Source organism: Chelonia mydas, chromosome 6 (assembly GCF_015237465.2).
Source record: "Chelonia mydas isolate rCheMyd1 chromosome 6, rCheMyd1.pri.v2, whole genome shotgun sequence".
NCBI classification, from domain to species: domain Eukaryota; kingdom Metazoa; phylum Chordata; order Testudines; family Cheloniidae; genus Chelonia; species Chelonia mydas.
Genome location: NC_051246.2, coordinates 10,322,157 through 10,349,840, shown reverse-complemented (window position 1 = coordinate 10,349,840; position 27,684 = coordinate 10,322,157). Strand labels below are relative to the sequence as shown.

The following is a 27,684-nucleotide window of genomic DNA, read 5'->3' as shown; positions in this document are numbered from 1 at the left end:
GAGCCCTGCTTCGCTCCTGTGAGCCACCACAGGGTGCAGCAGCCACGGGGCTGAGGTACCAGCTCCCCACCGGTGCAGATCAGGTGGGAGCCCTCTGCCCTTCTCTCACGCCGAGCGGCTCACACAGCCAAAGGGGAGGCACAGGCCCAGAGGGGTTCGCTGCTGTGGGAACGGCTGGGAGGGCAGCATTTGTCAGGTGTAAGAAAAGTGTGTGTGGTTGTCTCAGTGCAGGGATGTGTGAGGGGTGTTGAATTTACAAAGGGCAGTGGGTGGGGGTGGAAAATGACTAAATTAGCTACACCGCGTGTAACTAGTTGACCACTCTCAGGGGTGGGGGAGGGTATGGGGGAGTTCAGGGTGTGTGTGGTTGATCGTTTTTATTTGTTTTTTCATCTGTCTCCATGTAGCTGCGTGTGTGTCTGACTAATTGGGTGTCTCAGTGTAGTTGACTTTTTCTTTTCTCCATTCTGCTCCCTCCCTATAACACCCTGAGTCCCCCCCCCATCAGTGTTTTTCTCTTTCACGTGTCACTTCTCTTTCCTCTGCACTCTGCTGCCTCCTCTCCAGGCAGCGCCCTTGAACCTCTCACTCCCCGCTCCACACACACCCCTCACCCAGCACAGGATGGACCCCCTGCCTCTGCTCCTCTACCTGTGCGCAGGTAAGTGCCAGCCAGAGGGACTGGGAAATGCTGGGCTCCTCCACATGGGTGCCCAGCGAGTACCCCTCTGGCAGGGGGATGGGAGCAGCTGGACGGTCGGGACTCCTGGGTCCTATCCCTGGCTGGCTCTGGGCGGGTGGGAGGGAGTGGGGTCTGGTGGGTTACAGCGGGGGACCTGTGCATCAGGAGTCCTAGGTTCTCTCCCCAAATTTGGGCGGGGAATGGGGCTCTAGTGGCTTAGAGGAGGGGTGGGGGGCATCAATAACCAGCATTCCTGGGTGCAGTTCCCTCTGTGTTCTGTTCCCCCAGACTCTCTGGGATGGGAGTGGGTCACAGGTGCGACTCCCCTTCTCTGTGGGGCGTGTGTGCTCGGTAGGATGTGGGGCGAGGGTCCGGCGGGTGCGAAGTGGATGCAGTGTTCGCAATTGCGCAGTCCTGCTGTAAAACCATAGCCGCTTCCTTCTGCTTCAATGTCACATCTCTCTTGTCTGTGAGGGCTGGACCCATCAGGGAATGGAGGGGGGCTGACTTTGGGGTGGCTGAGAGTGAGGGGAATGGGCTGGGCAGGGGGGACAGACTGGGAGATGGGGTCTGAAAAGGGGTGAAGGGAAGAATGGGGGAGGCCACCTCAGCTCTTCCCCCACCCTCAGCTCCTTTGTCCCCAGGCCCCACCCACCCAGCTCCACAATTCTGCACCCTGCTTTGCCCCATATCTGCTCCTCCTACAGCTCTGGGGGGTCTTTACTACCTCCCAGGCCTGGAGGGGGCAGCTCCCAGGGGATTCTTGCAGAGGGATGGCCACGCTGTGTGTTAGGGATTCACTGTTGCCACTGATGGCTGTTTGGTGTATCTTGTGTGACATGAGTTTGGTGGGTCTCAGCTCGGGCTCCCATGGCACAAGCTTACTAGGCCACCCTGCATTAGCTGACAGACTTGGCCGAGAGACCGAGAACTGCCTGGGCCGAGGAGCTCCCACTGCGATGCTGCGGCCAATCCTTGGAGGCAGAAGAAGGGGAAACTCGAGTAGGAGCAGAGAGGTTATTTTACCTCTGTATTTGCTCGCGATGAGAGTGCTGCTGGAATCCTGTTCTGCCAGTTCTGGTGCCCACAGTTGAAGAAGGATGTTGATAAATTGGGGAGGGCTCAGAGAACAGCCATGAGAATGATCAAAGCATTAGGAAACCTGCCTGATGGATTGAGCTCCTTGAGTCTATCGCTATTTAGATTAACAAAGCAAAGGCCAAGGGGTGATGATCTCAGTCTATAAGTACCTGCGTGGGGAACAAATATTTGATGATGGGCTCTTCAATCTAGCAGAGGAGGGTCTAACATGATCCATGGCTGGAAGCTGAAGCTAGACAACTTCAGACTGGAAATGAGATGTAACATTTCTAACACTGAGAGGAATTAACCACTGGAACAATTTACCAGGGGTCGTGGTGGATTCCCCATCACTGGCAATTTTACATCAAGATTGGATCTTTTTCTAAATGTTCCAGTCTAGTTCAAACAGGGATTAATTCAGAGAAGCTCTCTGGCTCGTGTTACACAGGAAGTCAGGGTAGATGAACACAGCGGTTCCTTCTGGCTTTCTGTTCTGTAATTCTGTGAAGGTTGATCTGCCCCTGCGACCCTACAGAAAGTCCCCCTCCCCCGTGAATCCGGGTCAGCAAGAGATAAATCAAGGGCTTCATTCACCAGTGCTAAACACACTCCTTAGATTTCTTCTTCACATGGAAGTTTCTGCTGCTATGGCAAATGAATGCATGGACGATTTGCATAAAATGGCCATCCAGGGCTAGACACAAAGGAAACTTGAATGAAGTGGTGGGGAGGGGCTGGTTGTCAGGACTCCTGGGTTGTATCCCCAGCTTTAAGAGGGGAGTGGGGTCTGGTGCTCAGTCTCAGAAAGGTTTTGGAATGAACTTGCTAAGGGTACAGCTAATGATGAGACTTTACATAGGGTAATTAACACTCTTACCGTCGGGTGGGCAGGACATTCCCAATCAACTCCACATTTTCAGTTCAAAGCAGAACTGTCTGTTAGTGATGGCATATTGTTTAGAGGAAATAGAATAGTGGCGCCGGAGACGTTACAAGCTGACATGCTCACAAGAGGACATGAAGGACGCTTGGAACTGGAGAAATATCAATGCAGAGCCAGAGAGAGACTGTACTGGCCACAAATAAGCAATGAGCTAGCGAAATTGTTAAAATGTGTGAAACAGGCCCCCAGTGCCAACCTAAACAGAGTAAAAGAGGCTATGTTGGTAAGCAATGAACAGTGAAGGGCATGATCTGAAGTTGGTGTGGATCTATTTGCATATGCAGGTGAGGGCTCTGTTTTGACACTGGATTATAATTCTCATTCTCTGGAGGTGGTTTTATTCAAAAATAATACACCAAAAACATGTTATAATGCACATGAAATCCGTATTTTGCAGGCATGGAATCCCTGAAGTTATTTGCCTGGCGCTGAGAAGCAGCCACCTATGGGGTGGGGCCTGGGGCTGTTTGTACAAGGATTCCCTCACCCAGCACTGAGATGTGGCCTCTTGTTAGGTCTCTCTGGGAAGGGATGGGGGGAGGTGTGACTCTCACTCTCCATGGGGCACGTGTGCTTGGTAAGATGTGGGCTGGGGTTGGTGGGCAGGAAATGGATGTGGTTGGCATGGTCCTGCTGTAAAGCGACCACAGCTTCTTCCTCATTCAAGGTCATATCTCCTCTGACTGTGAAGCTGGGACCTCTCAGTGCCTGGGGGGAGGTCACACGTTGTGTTGGCTGAGAATGAGAATGAGAGATTTGAGGCTGGTACTGGGGACTTTGAGGCACATTGGGAGATGTGTCCTAAAAAGGGATGAAGGGAAGACTGGGGGAGCCTGCTCCCGCCCTCTCAGCACCCCTTTAGTCCAACCAGCCCCACAATTTCTCAACCTCACCCCCCAGCCCCACAATTCTGCACCCCACCTTGCCCCACATCTGCTCCTCCTGCAAATCTGGACAGTCTTTATAGTCTCCCACCCTGGAGGGGGCAGCTCCAAGGGGACTCTCCTTCCCAGGTCTGGACTTGCAGGGATGGAGAGGGCAGAAGGGCCAGGGGAGAGGAGAGAAGAGCCAACCGGAGAGATTCTTACACTCCCTACTTCTCTCCCACAATTCCTCTCACCCCTGCTTGCCTCCTGCAGCAGCCCTGATTGGCTATCAGGAGGCGGGGGATGTGGGGAAGATCAGCCAGTTGGAAAGGGGTTTCCCCACTCACCCACTTCCCCCAGCCAGTCCCACAGAGGATGGCGGGGAGTTAGTTTAGCTACCCAAATGCATTAGGGATTCAGTGTTGCCATCCACTGCCTGTTTCTTGTGTGACATGAGTTTAGTGGGTCTCAGCTTCGGCTCCCACAACACAAATTTTACCAGTGTGATGCTGTGGCCAAAAGGGCTATTGCGATCCGTGTATGCATGAACTGGGGAATCTCGAGCAGGAAGAGAACCTCAGAGTTATGAACACCAGAGTGAGGAACTGACCAGCCAATCCCACACTTCATTTGAACCAGAAGTATGCACCCAGGCAGCAGCAGAGCCCGCCCCCAAAGCAAATACAGTATGGTGCTGTGTTAAATGTAAACTACTAAAAATATAAAGGGGAAGCTGCATTTTTCTTCTGCATAGTAAAGTTTCAAAGCTGTGTTAAGTCAATGTTCAGTTGTAAACTTTTGAAAGAACTGTAATGTTTTGTTCAAGTTACGAACATTTCAGAGTTAGGAACAACCTCCATTCCCTGGGTGTTCATAACTCTGAGGTTCTATTGCATTTTACCTCTGTATTTGGCCCTGGTGCGACCCCCTTCTGGACTAGTGAGTCCAGTTCTGGTGACCACAGTTCATGAAGGATGTTGATAAATTGGAGAGGGGTCAGAGAAGTGCCATGAGACTAATGAAAGGATTGGAAACCCTGCCTCATAGTGATAGGCTCAAGGAGATCAATCTAGTTAAGGGAAGGTTAAGGGGTGGCTTGACCCGAGTCTATGAGTACTTATGAGAAGAACAAATATTTAAGATTGGTCTCTTCAAACTAGCAGATAAAGGGTAACACGATCCAGTGGCCGAAAGCTGATGATAGGCAAACAACGGCCATGCCTACCCTAGCGATTGTACAGCGGCCCAGCTGTGCCGATACAGCTGCACCGATGTAAGATCACTCGTGTAGCTACTCTATGCCGACAGGAAAGAGCTCTCCGGTCGACGTAATTAAACAACCTCAGTGAGTGGTGGTAGCTCTGTCGGTGGGAGAAGCTCTCCTGCCGCCACAGGGTTCTGCACACTGCCACTTATGCCAGCGAAACTTATGTCGCTCAGAGGTGTGGTTGTTTCATACCCCTGAGTAACATAAGTTTTGCCGCCGTAAGTGGTAGTGCAGACGTGGCCTGTGACTGCAAACAAAGCCGACATTTTTAACAGGAAGCGTAATTCACCCTTGGAACAGTTTGCCATAAGTTGTGGTGGATTCTCCATCACTGGACATTTAAAATCATGATTGGATGTTTTTCTGAAAGACCTGCCGTAGTTCAATCAGGAATTAATGCAGGGAAGTTCTCTGGCCTGTGTTATCCGGGAGGTCAGACTAGACGATCACAATGGTCCCTTCCGGCCTTGGAATCTATCAGTCTATGAAGTCTCTGCTCTGACCCTGGTGCCCCGACAGGAAGTGCACCCGCTATGGATCAGCGTCAGGGAAGCTGATGGAGACAAATCTAGGGCTCCGTTCACCAGCACTAGCTCCACTCATGATATTTATTTTTAAGTGGGAGTGTCTGGCACTATGCAAATAAATGCAGGGAATGATTTGCATAATATGGCCCTTGAGGACTAGGGAGCAGGTGGTGAGGAGCTGGGAGTCAGGACACCTGGGTTCTATCCCTGGCTTTGGGAGGGGAGTGGGATTTGTTGAGTTAAAGCGGGGTGTGTGTGTGTATGGAATTCAGTCCCGTAGCCAGAAGGAGCCGGCCCCTCAGCCCCAACCACTGGCCCGTTCTCTATAGGGGAAGCTCTAACTGGTGACTGTTTAACCCCTGCAGTGCTGGCACCAAGCCGTGAATTCAGTGTGGATGTGGAAGGACCCATCACCTTCCAGGAGCCAGCAGCGGGGTTTGGGCAGAGCGTGGTGCAGTTCGGGAGTGCCAGCACTGGGAGGTAAGGGCTGAACGTGGGCTCAGGGCCCCACATGACTTGTGCCCAACGCTGAGGGGCTCGTCTGGCTGGGCTGCCCCTCGTGGGACCCATCCTTCTAGCCCCCCTCTGTTCTCTCCCTGCAGGCTGATTGTCGGGGCCCCGCTGCAGATGGGAGACATGAATGACACCGGCAAAGTTTACAAGTGTGATCTGGGCTCCAGACGCTGCCAGGAGATCCCCATCCAGAGTAGGGGCACCCTGTGCTGTGGGGTGCAGCAATAGAATTGGGGTAGGAGTCAGGACTCCTAGGCTCTGTCCTCAGCTGTGGGGGGGAGTGGGGTGGGGTCTAGTGGTTAGAGCGGGGGGAGCTGGGAGACAGGAATCCTCGGTTCTATCCTCCGCTCTGGGAGAGGAATGGAGTTTATCTGCTCACCCTGGTTTGCTTCTCTCTCCTGTCAGGGCCCCCCGATGCCATGAACATGTCCCTTGGTTTGTCTCTGGCTGCCCGAGGCTCGGAGTTCCTGGTAGGTACCAAACCGAGGGGAAATAGGAGTGGGGTCCGATATTTGCTCCCTTGTCATTCCCGGGGCCAGCTCCCCCCACCCCCGCAAACCGCACTACTCATGGATGGTAGTAACTGGGCTGTGTCAGCATGACTGGACCAATGGTGCAGAGGTAACAATTGGGAGATGTTACCATGATTATACAATAACTGCAAGGGCTGTTGGTAACTCCTGTAACTGGAAGGGGGGCACAAGGATGCAGTGGGAAATGGTGGTAGCCAGGTATCCATGCTTTGGCAACAGTGACGGTGAGATGATGTTGTGAGGGATGGAGGCAACTGGCTGATGTTGCCATGGTGACAGTGACTGGAAGGAAGCAGGAAGCTGACATAGAAGGAAGCATTGTAACTGGGTTGTCGCCATGGTTACAGTGACTGTGCATGAATATAGCAGGGAGCATGGCAACTGGGTGACACTGATATGGCAACAGTGACTGGGTGCTGCCATAGCAGGGAGCGTGGGAACTGGGTGATGCCACCATGTGATTCCCCTGTCTCCTCTCTGGGAGCTCGGTGCTGGGACTGGGGTCCTGTCTGCCCCAAGGGGGTCCCCTGTCCTGGCAGGGCCTTTCCCTGCATATCCATGGGAGAGAGCTGGCCCCAGGCTCTCTCCCACACCCTCAGCGCTCTGTTCAGAGGGGCACCTACTGATCCCGTGCCTTTTGTGCCCCAGGTGTGCGGCCCCACGGTGCACCGGGCTTGCGGGGAGAACATGTACGTCAACGGCTACTGCTTCCTTCTGAACCAGAGCCTCCAGCAGCTCCAGCGCATCCCAGACACTCAGCCAGGTGAGGGGTGATGCAGGGGTGTGGGGGGGTGACCTGTGCTCTGGGGTCACGGGTGGGTACACGGGTGTAACGATGCTGGTTCTGGCGGGACCCAACTGAGAGTGCCAATTCAGGAGAAATTGCTTCAAGCAGGGCAGTTACAGCCCAAGACTGGGGTTTCTATGCACACCAAGGCAAACCAAACCAGCCAGACAGAGAAAACTTTGGTCTCACCCCACTGGCTCACCACAAGTCACACCAGCAATTCCCTTAGACACCCCAGTTTCCCAGTATCACCACCAGTGCCCCGCGTTATGGGGACGAATGGTTATGAAAACCAATACCCCAGTAAAAGAAAAGAGGTTCTCTCTATCCCAAAGGACCAAGCCCCAGACCCAGGTCAAGATACAAATCAGATCTTACTCACAAATCACGCTGTTGCCAATCCTTTAGAATCTAAAATCTAAAGGTTTATTCATAAAAGGGAAAAGATATAGATGAGAGCTAGAATTGGTTAAATGGAATCGATTACATACAGTAATGGCAAAGTTCTTGGTTCAGGCTTGCAGCAGTGATGGAATAAACTGCAGGTTCAAATCAAGTCTCTGGAGAACATCCCCAGCTGGGATGGGTCATTCAGTCCTTGGTTCAAAGCTTCAGTGTAGCCAAGTCCCTCCAGAGGTAAGAAGCAGGATTGAAGACAAGATGGAGGAGCTGCAGCAGCTTTTTATATTCTCTTGCCATGTGGTCTTTCTTCCTTTGTCCCAAAGAGAAGCTGTCCATCACATGGCCTGGAAAAACCTCAGAGTTCTGTCCATAGGCATGTCCCTGCACACCTTGCTGAGTCACAAGGTGTGTCTGCCTTCTCTCAATGGGTCAGTTGTATCGCTGATGGTCCTTAATGGGCCATCAAGCAGGCTAAGCAGAGCTGACACCAACTTGTCTGGGGTGTCACCCAGAAGCATAGCATAAGTTTGAAACACAGACAGTACAGAGCCAAAATTCATAACTTCAACTACAAAAATGATACACACATATAGACAGCATAATCATAACCAGCAAACCATAACCTTGCCTTAGACACCTCATTTGACCCCCTTTATATAAGATTTGGTGCCACTACAGGACCTTGGTTGCAACGATGATCTATACGGTCCCAGATTATGTCAATAATGTCACAACGGGCCATGGGAAGTTGGAGAGGAGATGCGTCTAGATGGGCCCATGGGTCCGATATGGGTTGGGATAGCAGGCTAGGTGGGCCCATTGGTTTGATTGAGGATGTCAGTGGGAGCTGGAAATCAGGACTCCTGAGTTCTGTCCCAGCTCTGGGAGGGGGAGGGGTGTATTTTTTCCATCCCAGTGCATGTCATGCTCTACTCTCATGACCCCTCCATGGCAGGGATGGGATGATATTGCGACAGAGGGGCCCATTGGTCTTATCTGGGGTTGCAGGGTGGGGGCAGGATACCAGGTTAGATGGACCCATTGGTCTGGTCTAGCTCTTTCTACTCCATGTTTGTGGAGTTGAGTCAGGAGTCAGATGTATTTCTTTCCTCTCCCCATCAGAGTGTCCCAAATATGTCACAGACATAGCGCTCCTCATTGATGGCTCTGGCAGCATCGCACGTGAGGATTTTAAAAAGATGAAGACGTTTCTCTCTGAGATCATGAAGTGTTTCCGCAGCACCGACACGCAGGTAACGGGTAGAGGCTGAACCCTGACTACTTACCCTGCCCCTCGCAGTCAGTGCTGACCCCAATACCCCAGTGCGGCACTAGGGGGTGCTGTGGTGCAGGGAGGAGCAATAGATTTTGCATCCTAAACCAGGGAAAAATTCCCACAGAACCAGCTACATCCTGACTGACTGCCCCAGCCCTTAACTGAGTCGGATTCCTGCTTTTCTGACCTTCCACCACTGGGGTTGTTTTTCTCTCTTCTCCCCTGCCTCCTCCCGCAGTTTGCCCTCATGCAGTACTCACACGAATTTAGAGAGCACTTCGACTTCTTACAGTACAGGAGGAGTCACAACCATGATCACCTTCTCCAGGGGGTTAAGCAGCTTCGTGGAACTACGCACACAGCCACTGCCATCCGGGAAGTGGTGTAGGTATTGCCCTCCTCCCCGTGCTGACTCCACAGGGAATGGGCTGTAAGGACTCCTGTGTTCTATCCCCAGCTGTGGGAGGGGACAAGTGGTTAGAGCAGGGAGCATCAGGACTCTTGGGCTCTGTCTCCAACTCTGGGAGGGGAGAGGGCACTAGTAGGTTAGAGCGGGGTGGGGATGCTGGGAGCAAGGACTCCGGGGTTCTATTGCAAGCTCTGAGCCTCTGTTGCCGTGTGACTTTAAGCAAGGAATGTCCCCTCCCTGTGCCTCAGTTTCCCCTTTGGTAAAATGGGGTAATGACAGTGACCCCCTTTGTAAAGGACTTTGAGATCTGCAATGCCAAAGCAGTGGACGAGCGCTAGGTGTTATTACGTATCAATAACCCTCCCAGGTGTTCCCCACCCCCCCTTTTCCAGGCAGAAGCTGTTCACCTCTGGGAGAGGCGCTCGGGATGAGGCCACCAAGGTTCTCATTGTGATCACAGATGGGAAGAAATACAATGACCCGCTTTCTTATTCAGACGCCATCCCCGAAGCTGAGAGAGCTGGAATCATCCGCTACGCCATCGGGGTGAGCTGCGGCCGTGTGGAGAACTAGGAGGGATCTGAGCCCTGTCCAGGTTCCCATTAGATAAGGGAGAAGAACTGACCCAGGGTTGTAACTGGGTCAACGTGTGACATTATAGGAGAGCTGGAGCTCCTCTCTTGTTCAGGTTGAGCAGAGCTGTCTAGTTACAGGTTGGGTTTTCTGACTGCCCTACGATACACGTGCTGACTCAGATTGCCATGAAATTTGGAATTCCTCATGGGGACACAGGTTAGGATTTGGGGTCACTTGAACTAGGGGCTCCTGACATACAGCCCCCCAGTTAAACAGCAAAATCACCCGGTTCTAATAGTTTTTTCTGCACACACCTGGGGCTCAAACAACGGCTCTGATCCTCCCCAAACTGGTGTCAGTCACTTGACACTTATCTCCATGAAACTGCTGAGCCAAAGAGATTGAAATGAGCATCAGCAGCAAGATAAAGGGCAAGTCTACGCGACAAACTTAAGTCAACTTAAGTTACCTTGTCACACAGCCACCTCAGTAATTCAATCATTTTTTCATGTCCACATTATCCTCCTTCTGTTGGTGGTGCGCGTCCTCACCAGGAGCGCTTGTACCGACTTAACTGTCAGTGTGGGGCATGGTGGGGCCCTGACAGCCAGCGCCCCCAGGCGATATAAGCAATGTGGTGTCTATGCAGACACTGCACCGACCTGACTACATTGAGCTCAGTGCACCGGCTCTTGCGGAAGTGGAGTTATGAAGTCGGTGTGGTGGACGAGTTACAGGGGTGGGAGCTACATTTTAGCGAGGCCGCTTACAGAGTTAGGTCAACGTAAGCCTTACATCAATAAACTCGGGTTTAGAATCATAGATTCCCAGGCCAGAAGTGACTTTTGCAGTCATCTAGTCTGAGCTCCCATGGAGCACAGGCAGAGAACTGTCCCAAATAATCCCTGCTGAAACCAGAGCAGATCTCTTAGAAAACCAGCCAGTCTTGAGATAAAAATTGCCAGGGATGGAGAATCTACCACGGCCCGTGGTGAGCTGCTCCAAGGGTTAATTCCCCTCACGGTTAAACCTGACACCTTCTTTCCAATCTGAATGGGTGTAAATTCCATTTCCAGCCATTGGATCTTGTTCGACCTTTGTCTGCTGCTTACGTCGGGCCCAGCGACCGGGAGGTGCCTGACTCCACCTCTGAACTGACTGCACACAACCCACCCAGACTAGCGCAGTGGTCCCGGCCCTTCACCCCTTGCCCTGAGGTGTCCCCCGGAGACATTTCCCGCACTCACCCCTCACTACACCCTGGAGGTTGAGTCATGCTGGGCCTCAGAGCGCTGACAATCCCCATGGCAAGGAGACCCCTGTGCCCTGCTGCTGGTACAACCAACACAACTCGGTGCTGAAATGAGGCAGGCTCCATAACTCCAGGCTCCAGCGGCCCGCTACCCTCCACTCACCAGAGCGGCACATGGCGCTGGCTGAAGCCGTGCCTCTAGAGGGCCCAGCAGGGCTTGGGGCGGGGGGGTGTTGGCCCAGGGTTCTGGGCTGTGACTGATGCCCATGCCCTGGTCTCTCCTGTACCTCTACTCCGTGAAGGTTGGTGAGGCCTTCTCCAGTGATACTGCCCAACAGGAGCTCCAGGAGATCGCCTCTGAGCCCACCAAGGAGCACGTCTTCCGGGTGGACAATTTCGATGCCCTCCAGGGCATCCAGAACCAGCTGCAGGAGAAGATATTTGGTATCGAAGGTACCAAAGCCAGAGGAGGGGCCGCACTGGCCCTGGGGCTCTAGAAATGGGTTTTCAAGGCTGAGATGGGACGGGGAGCTCCTGGGAATCCAGAGCCCAAATAGGCCCCAAATATTCTCTCTTTCCCCATCCAACATGTATCCATTAATCTTCCTCCCTAAATGCCCCGATGCCTTTCTCATCCAGGGCCCCCGGGCAGGGGACTGGCTGGCTCAAGGGGCTGAGGAATGGGATACGGGGCCTTTTCTCTAGGGGGCGCTGGATCCAATCCAGCCTCGAGGTGGGGAGATGGGCTGGCTCAGGGAATGGGACAAGGGGCCTTTACCGTCTATGATGATCTCTCCCATGTCTGTCTGTCTGTTTCTGTCCCCAGGCACCCAGTCTCAGAGCGGCAGCTCCTTCCAGCTGGAGATGTCCCAGAAAGGATTCAGCTCCCTGCTGTCCCCTGTGAGTGACGCCTGGCCCCAGGGTGTGTCACACACTGATGTGCGCTGGGGCCCTGACGGCGCTTTCAAGCTAAGAAGGGGCTGGTTGGCTTAGTGGTTGCAGGGGAGACAACCCTTTACTAGCCCAGAGTCCTGTGGGAGCAGTGCAGGGGGCACCCCCCCTCCCACTCTGGGCAGACACTAGGGGGCTCTATGCTGCAGCAAGTGGTGTGGGGGCCCAGTAGGGGGTGCTCACTCCCCTGGCCATCAGCACTGACCCCAGTGTCCCAGCACGATGCTAGGGGGCGCTGTGCTGCAGGTGGGGGCCGTGTCTAGTAAATACATGCCGTGCTGTCTGTTCCCTGTAATCGGTCCCCTTTGCCATGCCTGTCCATTTAGGACGGGCCTGTGCTGGGAGCGGTGGGAGCCTATGACTGGTCTGGTGGGATATACCTGTATGGGAGTGGCGGGGAGCCGAGCTTCATCAACGTATCCAGAACCTCCACAGACATGAATGATGCTTACCTTGGTAAGAACAAACCCACCGAGCTTCCCTTACCTATTTAAACAGCCCCCGCGCCCCGCCCCAGAGGTGGCTGCATCTCAGTTCTGGGAAAGTTCTGTGCAGCACTGTTGTAGGGCTGTTTCCCATCTCACCTCCCCACGTCCCTCTCTTCCTTTGAGGTTATTCGTCTCAGGTCATCACAGCCAATGGGCAGAGCAGCTACGTGGTCGGGGCCCCTCGCTATCAACACGCTGGCAAAGTCGTCCTGTTCTTCCGAGATACCAAGGGTGGGGAATGGACACCCAGATCAGAGGTGCTGGGAGAGCAGGTATGGGGAGTGTTACTGGTAATATGGAGTGTGGGTGTGAGAAAGAGAGGGCTGGAGGAAGCCTGTAAGATTTTGACATCGTGTAATATTTGTGTTTGGATTCACCTTCAGGAACGATTCAGTCAGAGAGCCTCAGGCAGGGGATAAACTTGACTGGTTTAGGGAATTGCACCGCAGCTGTCATTCAGCCTCTCTCCAATATCCCACTGCTGTTACCTTCACTTACAGTCTAGATAGAGCTCATGAGACCGATACAGACAGAGGTCCAGACATACCAAGGGACTTAGGCGTTGTGATGCTGCAGGGAGGCACCTACCCCTGCCAGTGATCCATGAATGGGGGGAAGATAGGGGCTCTTCCACCTAGCTCAAATGTCGGGCCTCATCCAGTAGGCAGGCTCAGAGCCACCACGATCTTCCACCCGGAGGAGAAGAGGGAGGGCCTCCCTTAGAGATGGTGGTTAGATTTCTCACCTAGGACGTGAACAACCCCTGGTTTGAGTCCCTGCTTTGCCTGATGAGGAAGAAGGCTTTAACCAGGGCTCTGCTGTCTCTCAGGGAGTGCCCTGACCACTGGGCCTTAGGGTGGTTGTGATTTGTACACATTGTGCAGCCCAAATGATATTTAATTAGTCAATTAAAGTGGAATAACTTTAACAGGCAAGACCAAAGGAGCCCACAGCTCAGGGGTTAGGGCATTGACTTAAGAAATAGCAGACCCCTGTTCAAGTCCTTTTCCTCTGACCACACGTACCAGATGGTGCCCTACAGGTGGAGGAGCGTTTGTCTTCCCCCAGTTTGTGGATCCTGCTTGAATGTGGTGGGAAATGGGCAACTGGCTGCTTAGAGTAAGACAGGAGTGCACATGCCCTGCCCTTGAGGCAGCAACATAAGGAGTTCCTACTGCAAAAACATAGGCACCAAGTCAGGTTAGGCACCTAAAGGGGTCAGCAGCAGCCATGCAGAGGTTTTGTGAATCACAGTGCACCTAAGTCTGGGGGTTGAGCACATAAGTACCTTTGTGGATCTGGTCTAGAGAGACTCAGGCAAGGAAAATTACATTATTCATGATATTAGCAATGTTCGAAAAGCATCACACTACGCCAACGAACTGAATTTCTCCAAGATCTAACTGCCTATACATTCCAGCTGAAAAGAACTTATAAGGGTGACTCAGTCAGTGAATAAACTTTACTTGTGCTAGCACAGCCGCTAAAAAGAATTGCACCACAGCTAGCATTCAGCGTCTCTCCAAGATCTAACTGCCTAGTTGTGCAAGAACACGTTCAGCGACATCACCACCCGCTGTGCAGCGAGAGGTTGAGACTGAGGATGGAACGAGTATTGGGACTGAATCCTCATCCCCAGGGGGTGAGAAGGGTCCCAGTGGGAGAAGAAGGAGGAGGTGACTAAATTAAAGGGGTGACTTATCTGCCTCTCCAGATTGGCTCATATTTTGGGGGTACACTGTGCGCTGTGGACCTCGACGGAGATGGGAACACGGACCTGGTTCTAATCGGAGCCCCCATGTACCATACACCTCTGAATGGAGGACGGGTCTATAACTGCCTGATTAACTGGCCGGTAAGAAAGAGGATGGAGCCAGGGGGAAGATGGATGGCCTGGGGTTCTTCTTTGCCTACACTGCCATGGGGTTGTGATGCTGGGACAATTAGCATGGCAGTAGCAGGCGCGGTGCTCCAGGAAGTAGGATGGGGGGGATCATTCGGGGAAGCTTTTCCCTGCCAGTCAGTTCTGGCCCCGATGCCGCACTGCGGTGCTAAGGAGCGCTTTGCTGCAGAGAGAGGGAAAGATGGTCCGTAGGGGCAAGGGTACTCTTTGCTGGAAGTCAGTGCTGATCCTTTCCCCCTGTGTTTCCTTCGATGGGGCCTGCAGGGGATGACACTGATCTGCACCAAGACACTGCAGGGGCAGATGGGGCAGGCGTTTGGGCGCTTTGGGGGCCAGCATGTCCGAAATCGGGGACATCAGCGGGGACGGACAGACGGATGTGGCCATCGGGGCCCCCATGGAGAGCGACAATAGCGGGGCCTTGTACATCTTCCATGGGGAAAAGGGAGGCCTCAATCCCCAGTACAGACAGGTGAGCCCAGCCTGTGAGAAAAGGGGTCACCAGAAAGCCCCGAAGAGACATGATGGGGCCCCACAGCCCCCTAGTGCCTATTAGCCTGTAGCTGCCGCTTTCCCATCCCTCACCCTCCTCTGCCTCCTAGTGCCCATTTACAGAACAGCCGCCCCTTTCCCACCCCTCACCCTCCGCTGCCTCCTACTGCCCATTTACAGAACAGCCGCCCCTTTCCCACCCCTTACTGCTCTCTCTGCCCCACAGCGCATCGAGGGGTCACAGTTTTCCCAGCAGGCTGCACTACTTTGGCCAGGCCATCAGTGGTGGGACAGACCTGACGAGGGACGGACTGCCAGACATCGCGGTGGGGGCACAAGGGCAGGTCCTGCTGCTGAGGTGAGTTACTCTGTGTCGTTGCGCTGCTCCACATGGCAGTCTCAGGCCTTGTCTACGCTACAGAGTTTTTTTGGTAGAAGTTATGTCCGCGATTAAGAAGCACTATAATTTCATCGCTATTGCATGTTCACGCTACGCTCCTTGTGTCGGCAGAGCACATCCACACTTGGTGCTCTGGCACTGACAGTGAGAGCAGGGCACTGTGTGGGTACCTATCCCAGGGTGCGACTCACCACATTCTGCAGCTAGGAATTGTGGGAAGGCGGAGTGGATCGCAGCGCCTCATGGGTGCTAGCTCAACGTCCCATGATGCATTGTTTTCTGTCCCAGCATTCCATGGGCTTCCGACCAATTTTAGCGGCATTTTTAACACCCCCTGTTTACTGTGCGCCCGCCATCTCTGTGTGAAAGGATGGACCCCACAATGCTCTCTACTGTTGTGGTCACTGCTTGGAACACACCGGAGCTGGTCAGGCAGTACATCGTGAGCACCCAATCTGTATGTCAATAGGAAGGGGTACTTCTCTGAGGTATGGCAGGCGCTTGTTGATCACTGCAGGCATTTCACTGACATCAGCACAGGGTGGTCCAGGAAGGTGCAAGACGCACGTATCTTAAAGAACTCTGGTCTGTACAGAAAGGAGTAAGCAAGGACTTTCTTTCCACATCAGAAGATTCCAATGGGGGATTTTGAAATGCCCACAGTGTTCCTGGGAGACTCAGCCTACCCCTTACACCCATGGCTCATGAAGCCTTAGTCGGGAAAACCTGGACCGCAGCAAGGAGCGCTTCAACAATAGGCTGAGTAGGTGCAGAATTCTCCTGGAATGTGCTTTGGCAGGTTAAGAGCGCGCTAGCGATGCCTTTATGGCAGGTTAGATCTAAGTGAGAAAAAGAATTCAATGGTCATAGCTGACTGCTGACTGAGGCAAGATTTTGAGATTGCGAACCAGTAATGTGTATTTCTATACAGCAATCTGCCATGCTTCATTAAACTCAATTATTTTATTTGACCTAGCACTTGCGTTGATTCCTGACTGGGATTTCTCGTAAGCAAATGATTAGAATGCATGTAAATATTACTAGCAGCAACAATCACTATGTGTAGGCATGGGCGGTCGGTGAACCGGGCGCTTGGGGTTGCTATCCCCTGGCCTAGCCCACCCGTTCTACTCAGGGCTCTACCCCCCCCCCCCCACCCTTCCCTGCCAGAGCCCAGCGGCCCCCCCCCCCCCCCCGCACACACACAAGCCCTGAGCGCCGGGCGGGTGATGCAAGCACCGGCTCCAGCTGCCTGGAATCCCTGGCTGCAGGCCAGCCCCCACTAGCCCCAGCCCCAGGGCTCCTCTGTCACTTTTATCATCCTCCCATGGGCCTTAGAGTGCACTCTTCACACCCCTTTCTGTCCCATCTTTCCATTTCTCTCAGCACCATGCGTTCTTTTTTTTCTGACTCAGAGGATTGGAGCACCTCTCTGAACACGTCCTCCTTGCTCCACCTTGGTTGCTTCCTTATCTGGAGTAGGTGCTCCTCCGGTGTGTAGTGGGGTCCCCTGAATGGCACATCTGCAGATGCACAAGAAACAATGCACAGAAGCATGATAGTTAGTTCATGCACAGCATCGAATCATTACAGTAAAATACACCTCTTGTAACATACCAATCACTTTCTCAATGTCCCTTGGCAAGCACACATCTCAACAAACACCGTAAACATGGTGAGTATGGCTTAGGTGGGGGGTGGACATTCAAAATGGGCCAAAGGGTGTTGATGATGCTTTCAGAGGATCAGTGAAGGGGACTGGGGACAATATTGTAAATTCTGCCACCATTTTCCACAGGCGGGTGTCAGTGAAGCTGATATCTCATTCCTGAGGGTAAGCAAGGTCACATCTACTGCCTGCATCCAGGTTCAGACCAGGTCCCTATGCTGCTCACCTGGGTGCCTCTTTGGTCCCTGCACAAGTGATTGCCAAGTGGTGCGGGAAAATTTCCTACAATGGGGAAGGAACAAAGCAGCTTTGCCAAGGAACCTTTGGCAGAGGATTGGCAAGAACCTCCAGGGTAGTTTCCTAGAGATCTCTCTGGAGGATTCCCATGAAATCTAGGTGTGCATCAACACCCTCTTCTGCTGCACTGCTAAGCTGCACAGGGAAAGCTGGTCTTGCACATTTCTATCCACTACATTCTATCCATTTCTTTCTCCACCACTACAGTATTCAGAGCAAAGGACAGCCTTTTGAAAATTGGACACCTGGTCACCCTCTCAGGAAGGGCATTGTGGGACACCTCCTGGGGGCCAATCACAGCAACATGACCAAGCGCAGTCTTTACACTGGCACTTTGTCGACAAAACTTTGCCTCAAAAAGCTCGAAGCCTCTCGTCGAGGTGGGTTTACGTTGTCAGCAAAACAGGAGAGTTTTGTAACCATAAGTTACATTGTCGTGTGTAAACCTCCAGTGTTTTGTGGACAAATGCTGCCTTTTGTAGAAAAAATCTCTACAGTGTAGACAAGGCCTTAGTATGCTGAGTGTGAGTGTCTGTGACTGCTGCCCCCAGGTGGAGAATGGCACAGTGACAGCTCTGCTGCTCCCTTCTCTGCCCCCCAGCATCTCCTCTAGCAGAGCTGCATGTCCATAACCCATCTCCCTGGGGTGCTGTGAGCACATCCAGGCTGGGTGGAAGGCTCAGGGGAGGGAGGGGGCCTGGCCCCATTGCAGAGAGCAGTTGGGTGACGGTTCTGTTCCTCCCATGGCAGGTCCCGGCCGGTGCTCAGAGTCGGGGTCTCCATCAGCTTCCAGCCCCACATGGTCCCAACCTCAGCCTTCCACTGCCAGGGGCAGGAGCAGCTCAACACGGAGGCCAGCAGGGCAGAGGTCTGCTTCACTGTTACTAAGAGCACCAGGGACAGCCTAGGTCAGACCAAACCCCCACCCCCCCATTCCCCTCCCCTCTTAGTGAGCCAGTCCCCTGTCCTGGGGATGGATCGGAACCAGCACCCCCTAGAAGGGCAAAGCCCTGTGTCCCATTTCCCCTTGAAGTTCCTGCTCTCAATTTCTCTGTCCCTCGTTTCCCCTTCCCCATAGGTGACAGGATCTCCAGCACCATCCAGTACAGCCTGGCTCTGGACCCCGGGCGGACGAAGATCCGAGCCGCCTTCAACTCCACCGGCCCCGTCATGAGCAGGGAACTGCGGCTCGGCATTGAGACGAGATGTGAGATATATCGGATAACTCTTCCTGTGAGTGTGGGGGGTCCTAACCCCTTCCCTTCCCACTGTGTCTGCCTCTCCCACGCTGCCCCTTGCTCCCAAATCACCCAGAGAACAAACCTCTCTCCTGGTCCCACCCAGCCCCCAGCCCTCCTTTCCCTTCAGGGGTCCGACATGTCTCTCTGTCTCCCCAGCTCTGCCCAGAGGACACCCTGACCCCCATAACCCTGCGTCTCAACTACACCCTGACGGGGGAGCCCATCTCTACCGCTAGCAACCTCAAACCCATCCTGAGCGAGGACTCCGCGACGGTGTCTGCAGGCTTGGTAAGCTGCCAGAGCCAGGCCCCGCGGTGGGTCTGCTGCAGGGATTGAACCAGTGACCGCGGGGTTTGAATGCAAGAGTCTGGAAAATTCAGAGGCAGCAGCAGCCTCCTAATCCCCTTTACACAGCGCAGCCACTCGAGGGTGACAGATGGATGCTGAGTTTGCCTTGGCATCTCCCCTCCATGGGAACATTCCAACTTCTCCTCAAAGCTCCCAAAATTTCTGTCCAAAAAACCAAATATTTTGGATAAAAAAAAAATGATTTTTATGAGACAATTGTCAATATTTATTTTGGCAAGGGCCCCCTAAAGGGGAAAGATCCCATGTCCTGTTCCCCATCCCCCTGAGCCGGCCAGTCCTCCAGTCGCGGCACTCCTAGAAGTGTGAAACTGCCGCTGGGCAGAGGGTGAGGAGGAAGGGCGGGGTGGGGGGGGCTGATGATGGGTTTCTCTGTCCCCCAGTGCAGGGGGCTGGGAGGTGCTGGGGTAACAGGAGGGTCCCTGGGTCCCCGCAGTGTCACTCCGGCAGGTGGTGCTGCAGACCCCTCCCCACCCACTCTGATCCTGCTCTCCTGGGTCTCCAACCAGCTCCCGTTTCAGAAGGACTGTGGCACAGATGACCGCTGCGATGACCAGTTAGAAATCTCCTTCAATTTCTCTGGGTAAATCACTGAATCCTCCCTCCAAAAACACCTACCATGGTGAGACACATTTGGCTTGATCACGCTTCGGATCTTCCACATCCAGCTGGAGATCTTGTTAGATTTCCAGTGCTGATGGATGGGGGGTGTGAAGGGTTGCCCCCTCCCACTCCGGGGTGCCCCCTGATGTACTGGGGATAGCACTGAGCCCGCTGGTTCCACAAGCCTGGGCTCCCTTACACTGTTCTGCTGAGCCAGGCCCTCAAGCCTCCTCCAGCACACACCCAGGTAGGGACACACCCAGCTGCAGAAAGACACAGATGCTGAAATCTGCTCTGCATGGGAAGAATCAGCTCGGGAATGTTCGGCACTCAAGTACACACAAGAGTGTAAACCCAAAATTGTATTGTCTTGCGCCACACAGAAAACTGTACAGCGTAAGCTCATGAAAATCACCCCCTCCCTCAATGTGGAGAAAGATATGCATAGCTTTTTGCCCCCCAGTTATGACTTGCACAAACTGGTTTAGAGAAAACAAACACACGTTTAATAACTACAAAGGATAGATTTTAAGTGATTATAAGGGATAGAAAACAGATCAGAGCAGATTACTGAGCAAATAAAACAAACATGCAAACTAAGGTTAATACACTAAAGAAACTGGCTACGATTAGTAATTTCTCACCCTAAATGTTGTTTTAAGCAGGTTGCAGAGTTTCTTGTAGACAAACTGCTCTTGCTTGCAGCTTCGAAGCCCAGTTATTCCTTTCACAGGCCAGACACCTTCTAGCCTGGGTCCAGTCCTTTCTTCCCCAGATCAATCTTAGGTATTTTCAGCAGTCATCTTGGGCAGGGATTTGGTGAAGAACCAGCCCTGATAAACTCACTTCCCTGCCTTATATAGGATTTACATGTGGCAGGAATCCTTTGTTTCCCTGTTTGAGCCCCATCCCCAAACAAATAGGACAATCACATTCAGTGAATCATCACCTTTCCAATGATACCGCACGTGACCCATCTTGCATAAAATACAAATTAGTTATGCCATATTCATATCACAACAGTAGCTCTATGAAGAATCTGGGGCGTAGTGTCACAGGGTGCACTGCTGTGGGGAAGATGCACGCTGAAAGCTCACAGCGCTGGGGTCCCCGGGTGGACACTGCTAGAAGAAGTTCACAGAGCATCCAGGACACTGCCCTGAGGAAGCTCACCCCTTTCTCCCCCCTTAGCTTGAGCACCCTGGTGGTGGGCGTCACCCCCGAACTCAACACCACCGTCTCCATCCAGAATCACGGGGAGAATTCCTACAGCACCACGGTGCGGTTCTTCTACCCGGCCGCGCTGTCCTACCGCCGGGTCCTGCTGCTCCAGGTACCCCAACGAACACCAGGCATGAGGGGCAGGCTCTGCAGTGGGGAGCCGTGCTGCAGGGAGTGGACAGAGAGCTCAGCAGGGGCCGCTGTGCTACAGGGAGCAGGTCGGGGGCTCGATAGGGGAGCTGAGATGCGGTGATGGGGGGCCCGGCGGGGGGCACCAAGCTGCAGGGAGCGGGCCGGGGGGGGCTCGGCAGGGGTGCTGAGTTGCAGGGAGTGTGCAGGGGGCTTGTCAGGGGTGCTGTGGTCTACGTCTCTCACTGGCTGGTCTCTCATGGTCAGTCTAACAGGAGGGCCATGGCCGTTAAGTGCAGCTCGGCCGTGGGCTCCGAGGAACAGACTCAGAGGAACAGCACCTGCCACATCAACTACCCCATCTTCCAGAGTGGAGCTGAGGTAGGGTCGGGCCCTGGCCTCAGCCCTGGCATGTGAACTGCCCAGGTGTGAGCTAGGGTTGCCAGGCATCCAGTTTTTGACTGGAATGACCGGTTGACAAGGGACCCTGGCAGCGCCGATAAGCACCGCTGACCGGGCTGTTAAAAGTACGGTTGGCGGAGCAGCGAGGTGAAGCCAGGCTCCCTGCCTGCCCTGGCTGCACGGGGCTCCTGGAAGTGACCGGCATGTCTCTGAAGCCCCCTGAGGCAGGGGAGATCAGGGAAGCTCTGTGCGCTGCCCCCCCACCCCCCGGCCCGCGCCTCTGCCTAGTGACCCGGGAACGACAGCGAATGGGAGCTGTGGGGGCGGCGCCTGCGGGCGTTGGTAGTGTGCACTGCACAGAGCTGCCTGCCCGCGCCGCTGCCTAGTGGCCCGGACCTTTCGGGAGCAGCGTGGAGCCAGGGCAGGCAGGGAGCCCACCTTAATCCCACTGCACTGGTAACTGGGAGCTGCCTGAGGTTAGCGCCACCCGGCCAGAGCCCATACCCCGAACCCCCTCCTGCAGCCCAGCTCCCTACTCCAGGTCAGAATCCCCTCCCACACCCTAACTCCCTCCCAGACCCCGCACTCCATCCTCCTGCCCCAGCCCTGAGACCCCTTCAGCACCCAAGCTCCCTCCAAGAGCCCATACCTCGAACTTCCTTCCGCACCCCAACACCCTGCCCCAGCCCCGAGCCCTCTCCCACACCCTGAACTCCTCATTTCTGACCCCACTCCAGACCCCGCATCCCCAGCTGGAGCCTTTACCCCCTCCCACACTCCAATTCCCTGCCCCAGCCCAGGGAAAGTGAGTGAGGGTGGGGAACGGCGAGCAACTGAGGGAGGGGGGCTGGAGTGAGTAGGGGTGGGGCCTCAGAAAAGGAATGGGGAAGGGGAGGGGGAAGGGTGTTCAGTTTTGTGCAATTAGAAAGTTGGCAACCCTGGTGTGAGCCCAGCTGGGAGCAGAGAGGGGCAGTTCCCTGGGGTCAGCCCAGCCCGTGACAAGCGATGTGCTGGGGAAAGCGCCCCGGGGAGCCTGGCGAGTCATTGCAGACAGAGTCCTGAGGTCACTCCGGGGCTCAGGCCCTGCCAGGGCTGCAAACCAAGGGCCACACTTTGGGAGGCTGGAAATCAGGCCTCACTGGGGGAGAGAAGGGGAGGGGCTGTTCCCTCCCCCCTTTGGGGTCCTAAAAAGGATAGTTAATGGTGTGTTGCCATGGCACAGACTGGGTTGAGGTCTCTGGATCCCAAACCAGATTAGCGCTCTCTGTGGACAGGGACAGGGTCATGTTAACACCTTTGCCTCCATCTAAGTTCATACAACAGTCCCCCTGGTCCCCTGTGCCTCCCCTGCCCCCCACCGCCCCGCAGTCTCTGGTAGTTCCCCAGGCCCTGGGCCCAGAAGCTCTCAACCCCTGTGTTTTCCAGGCCATCTTCGTGGCCACCTTCGACGTCTCCTCTGAGGCTGACCTGGGGAACAGGCTGCAGATCACGGTCAAGGCCAGCAGGTGAGGGGGCCGTGCAGGGCCAGGGGGCGGGGTGGGGGCAGTGGGAGGGGGCCGTGCAGGTAGCAGGAGAGGGCAGTGGCTTGTGATGCAGCCTCCCTGCCCAGTTATCTGCCTGTTTCTCCTCACGTCTCTCCCCTTTGCCCTCCCCTCCCCCTAGTGACAATGGCGGCCCCATCACGAAGCGCATGATTCACCGGGCGGAGCTGCCGGTCAAGTACGGCATCTTCGTCATCCTCACCAGGTAGGTCAGTGCGGAGACAGAGGGGAGAGCGCCCCCTGCTGGCCCCCCTCCCCGCTCCCTGCAGCACAGCGCCCCCACCCACCGCCACTCTCCAGCCCCATCCATCACACTCCCGTCTCTCTCCTTCCTTCCGTCCTTTTCCTCCCCCAGCCTTGAGGAGTCGACCAAGTACGTCAACTTCTCCTCCAAGGAGGCAGGGACAAGTGTGCCAGTGACACAGTGGTACGAGGTGAGGCTGGCGGCACAGAATGTGAGGGGGGAGATGGGGCAAGAGGGAGGGAGTGGAAGTGGTTGAACGGGATCTAGTGGGTTAGAGCTAGGAGGGGGAGGGAGAGGGAAGGGGTGGACAGGGAGCCAGGACTCCTGGGTTCTATCCCCAGCTCTGGCAGGGGAGTGGGGTCTGAGGGTCAGAGCGGGGGCTGGGGATCAGAGCTCCCGGGTTCTCTTCCTGCAGCGCCCTATGACGAGTCTGTTTCTTTCAGGTCAAGAACCTGCGGCAGCGAAGTGTCCCCATCTCGGTCACATTCCAGTTCCCCGTGGAGCTGAGCGGGGTCCGGGTGTGGGACGCCTCTGAGGTCGTCGCCTCCAAGGTACCTGCCTCTCCCTGCCCTTGTGTGTGTTAGATGGGCCCAGTGACATCTGCTCGGCCCTACAGCGCCCCCTGCTGGGACAGGCTGGCTGGGGGGGAAAGGCCACATGTTCCCCCTCCCCACTGGAGCCAGCCAGTCCCCTGCCCTGGGGCCAGATTGTAGCCGGCACCCCATAGAGGGGAAAGACCCTGTGTCCCCTTCCCGCCCCCATTAACACCGTGTCTCTCTCCCTCCCCAGCCCCAGCTGGCTCAGTGCACCAGTGAGGTGGGAACGACCAGTTCAAAGGACCTTGTGAAGCAGATGAGTGAGCGCCCCCTGCTGGTGAGTGCAGGCCAGTGCGGGTCCCAGCAGCCCCTTCCCTTGGCACTAATACAGACAGTGAGTTGGGGGCTAGGCTGGGGGAGGGACCCCTGCTATAGACAGACTGAGACCCTCATGCCCAGGCAGAACCCCTGCACGCCCCCTACCTCACCCGGCGATATCCTTCCGCCCCCAGGACTGCTCCGTGGCCACCTGTAAGAAGATCCGGTGCCGAATCGCCTCCCTGGAATTGCAGCAGCCGCTGGAGTTCATGATCAAAGGGAACCTCAGCTTCCAGTGGGTCTCCCAGGTACTAGAGCTGCCACTGCCTCCTGGCCCCAGGCAAGAGATCCTCCCGTGTGAACAGCCCCTGAGCCCCTCCCCAGAGGTGGCTGCATCTCAGTGCCGGGCAGGGGATGCCTGTGTGAACGGCCTGTAAATTGCTCTGGGTCCCCCTGGGATGATGCTCTGGCCTGGTTTGTGTCATTTCCAGTCAGGGACGGTGAATTTCTCTGTTCCAGACTCAGCAGCAGAAAGTGAATCTGGTGAGCGAGGCCTGGATTGAATACGAGGAGAAGAAATACACCCAGAAGGAGGGATTCATCCAGCGCCAGGTACCAGAGTGACTGTGCCTGGGATAGAGAGAGCATCGGGTAGTGGTTAAAGCTGGGAGCCAGGACTCCTAGGTCCTGTCCCTGCTCTGGGGGGAAGTGGGGTCTGGTGTGATAGTGTCAGGACTCCTGGGTCCCCATCTCACAGCTCCTCTCCCCCAGGTGCAGATGGTGGTGGAGCGCTTCGTGGTCTATAACTACCTGCCCATCACCGTGGGCAGCAGCATGGGGGGTCTGGTCCTGCTGGCTCTCAACACAGCAGCCCTCTACAAGGTGAGTGGGGCAGGGCTCTAACCCCTCCCCTACTGCTCATCAGCCTGGGGGAGGGGCCTGTGGCTCTCCCAGCTGGTGGCGGAGGTACAAGGATTTTTCCTTCGTAGGTTCCCACAGCCCATCCCTCCTGCTCCTCCACCATGAGCCTGTCTCTTTCTGCCTCTCACCATCTCCCCTCTTTGTCTCCTTCCAGCTTGGCTTCTTCAAGCGCCAGTACAAGCAGATGATGGAGGACGCTGTGGAGGGCGAGGGGCCTGGCCCGACCCAGAGCGCCTCCGCTGGCAACCCCCCTGCTTCCGATGTCCCCAAACAATAGCCCCCCATGCGCCAACGCCCCCAGCTTGGCCTCCCTCTGGGCTGCTCCAGATTTACCCCGCCCGCTTATGTTGATCACTGGACACCCTCCCACCAAGAAAATGCGTCCTAGTGCCACCTAGAGCCAATCGTTACTGAAATTAGGCTTGGCTGAATTCTCTTTGTCTTTTTATAATTTTGATGGAAAATGTTGAAATTTATTTTCGGCCTTTTTTTAAGCTTCCATCGATTTTAAATTTTGATGTGGAAAATTATGGGTATTAAGCATCTTTTTTTTTCTATTTTTATTGATTCAAATTATCCCAGTTGTGGGAATTTATGTATGTGCGGGGGGGCCGGGCCATATGTGGAGGTCAGACAATTATTTAATGGCAGTAGAGGTTGAGATTCAAAAAGTTAAAGCTTTATAACTGTGCTTGGAAGGACTGGATTTTTATCGGGAAATGTTGTATTCACCACACGCACACAAATTGCTGGCAAAATATTTCTATTGCTAATAATCAAAATTTGCAGATAAGCAAAGTAAGAATAATGCTGCTTGATAATTTCTTAGAGTTGGATTTGAGGCTATGGACTTAGACTAGGTCTAAGCTTGGGGGGGATCGATCTAAGATATGCAACTTCAGCTATGGAAATAGCGTAGCTGAAGTCGGCGTACTTAGATCGACTTACCGCGGTGTCTTCGCGGCCCTGAGTCAACTGCTGCCACTCCCCCATCGACTCCGCTTGTGCCTCTCTTGGCGGTGGAGTACCGGAGTCGACGGGAGAGCGCTCAGGGATCGATTTATCGCATCTAGACTAGACGCGATTGTAATGATGCTGGTTCAGGCGGGACCCAGCTGAGAGTATCAGTTCAGGACAAATTGCTTCAAGCAGGGCAGTTACAGCCCAAGGCTGGGGTTTCTATGCACACCAAGGCAAACCAAACCAGCCAGCCAGAGAAGACTTTGATTTTACCCCACTGGCTAACCACAAGTCACACAAGCAATTCCCTTAGACACCCCAGTTTCCCAGTATCACCAGCAGTGCCCCTCGTTATGGGGACAAATGGTTATGAAAACCAATACCCCAGTAAAAGAAAAAAGGTTCTCTCGATCCCAAAGGACCAAGCCCCAGACCCAGGTCAATATACAAATCAGATCTTACCCACAAATCACGCTGTTGCCAATCCTTTAGAATCTAAAATCTAAAGGTTTATTCATAAAAGGGAAAAGATATAGATGAGAGCTAGAATTGGTTAAATGGAATCGATTACATACAGTAATGGCAAAGTTCTTGGTTCAGACTTGCAGCAGAGATGGAATAAACTGCAGGTTCAAATCTAGTCTCTGGAGAACATCCCCAGCTGGGATGGGTCATTCAGTCCTTGGTTGAAAGCTTCAGTGTAGCCAAGTCCCTCCAGAGGTAAGAAGCAGGAATGAAGACAAGATGGAGGAGCTGCAGCAGCTTTTTATATTCTCTTGCCATGTGGTCTTTCTTCCTTTGTCCCAAAGAGAAGCTGTCCATCACATGGCCTGGAAAAACCTCAGAGTTCTGTCCATAGGCATGTCCCTGCACACCTTGCTGAGTCACAAGGCGTGTCTGCCTTCTCTCAATGGGTCAATTGTATCGCTGATGGTCCTTAATGGGCCATCAAGCAGGCTAGGCAGAGCTGACACCAACTTGTCTGGGGTGTCACCCAGAAGCATAGCATAAGTTTGAAACACAGACAGTACAGAGCCAATATTCATCACTTCAACTACAAAAATGATACACACATATAGACAGCATAATCATAACCAGCAAACGATAACCTTGCCTTAGACACCTTATTTGACCCCCTTTATACAAGATTTGGCGCCACTACAGGACCGTGGTTGCAACGATGATCTATACGTTCCCAGTTCAAGTCAATAATGTCACAGCGATAAATTGACCCCCGATAGATCAATCGCTACCCACCGATTCAATGTGTAGTGTAGACCTGCCCTAAGTATATTTTGACATGTGATGTTAATAATTTGTGTTTGAATAGTTATAAAGCTTGACCTTTTTAAAATCAACGCCTGTTGTCATTACAGAATTAGGTTTTGATCCCCACAGTAATTTTCCACAACTGAAAATTTGAATCAATAAAAATTAAAACAAAACAAAAAAACGGTAAGAAATAAACATCAATACTGTCTGTGGAAGTTATTAAAAAAAATAGCATTCTGCCAAGCCTATTTATAACCTTTGAAACCACAAATTGTCAACATCACATGTCAAAATGTACAAAGTAATTATCCTGCAAGCTGCCCCAAGGACACTGGCATTGCCACAAGTTTTCTACACAGTAAGGTGGGACTCTAGTAAGCTCACCAGGAGCATCATTCTTTCTTTGTCTAATGGCACATTTGAATTGTTATCACCGGAAACGTTGTGCCGTTGGCTGGATGCCTGTGCGGTGAGACTGATGGTTGCTGACAATTACCGCTAAAAATCTCATTGTCAAAGCCTACTTAAAACGCGGTCTGAGCGGTCAACAAAAATGACCCCCAAAACCACCAGCCCCTCTCTGTGTATTTCTGTGTTCTGTTAGGGAATGACAG

The 27,684-nt window shown here is 53.8% G+C and overlaps 1 protein-coding gene across 1 annotated transcript; it reads left to right on the top strand.

Moving 5' to 3' along the window:
• The first annotated feature begins 506 nt into the window (after positions 1-506).
• Positions 507-27,378, top strand: LOC114021346 (integrin alpha-D). Its single transcript, XM_043549177.1, is given in 32 exon segments — positions 507-661; positions 5,734-5,848; positions 5,971-6,074; positions 6,287-6,351; positions 7,063-7,177; positions 8,726-8,856; positions 9,118-9,263; positions 9,681-9,834; positions 11,419-11,569; positions 11,943-12,016; positions 12,394-12,523; positions 12,679-12,827; positions 14,270-14,410; positions 14,723-14,785; positions 14,787-14,930; positions 15,177-15,194; positions 15,196-15,308; positions 18,067-18,224; positions 18,395-18,549; positions 18,714-18,845; positions 19,433-19,506; positions 20,718-20,859; positions 21,144-21,257; positions 22,704-22,783; positions 22,941-23,024; positions 23,175-23,253; positions 23,507-23,614; positions 23,853-23,936; positions 24,112-24,225; positions 24,437-24,529; positions 24,689-24,799; positions 24,993-27,378. Coding segments are annotated over 32 exon segments (3,501 nt in total). The 5' UTR covers positions 507-624; the 3' UTR covers positions 25,116-27,378.
• Positions 27,379-27,684: the final 306 nt, after the last annotated feature.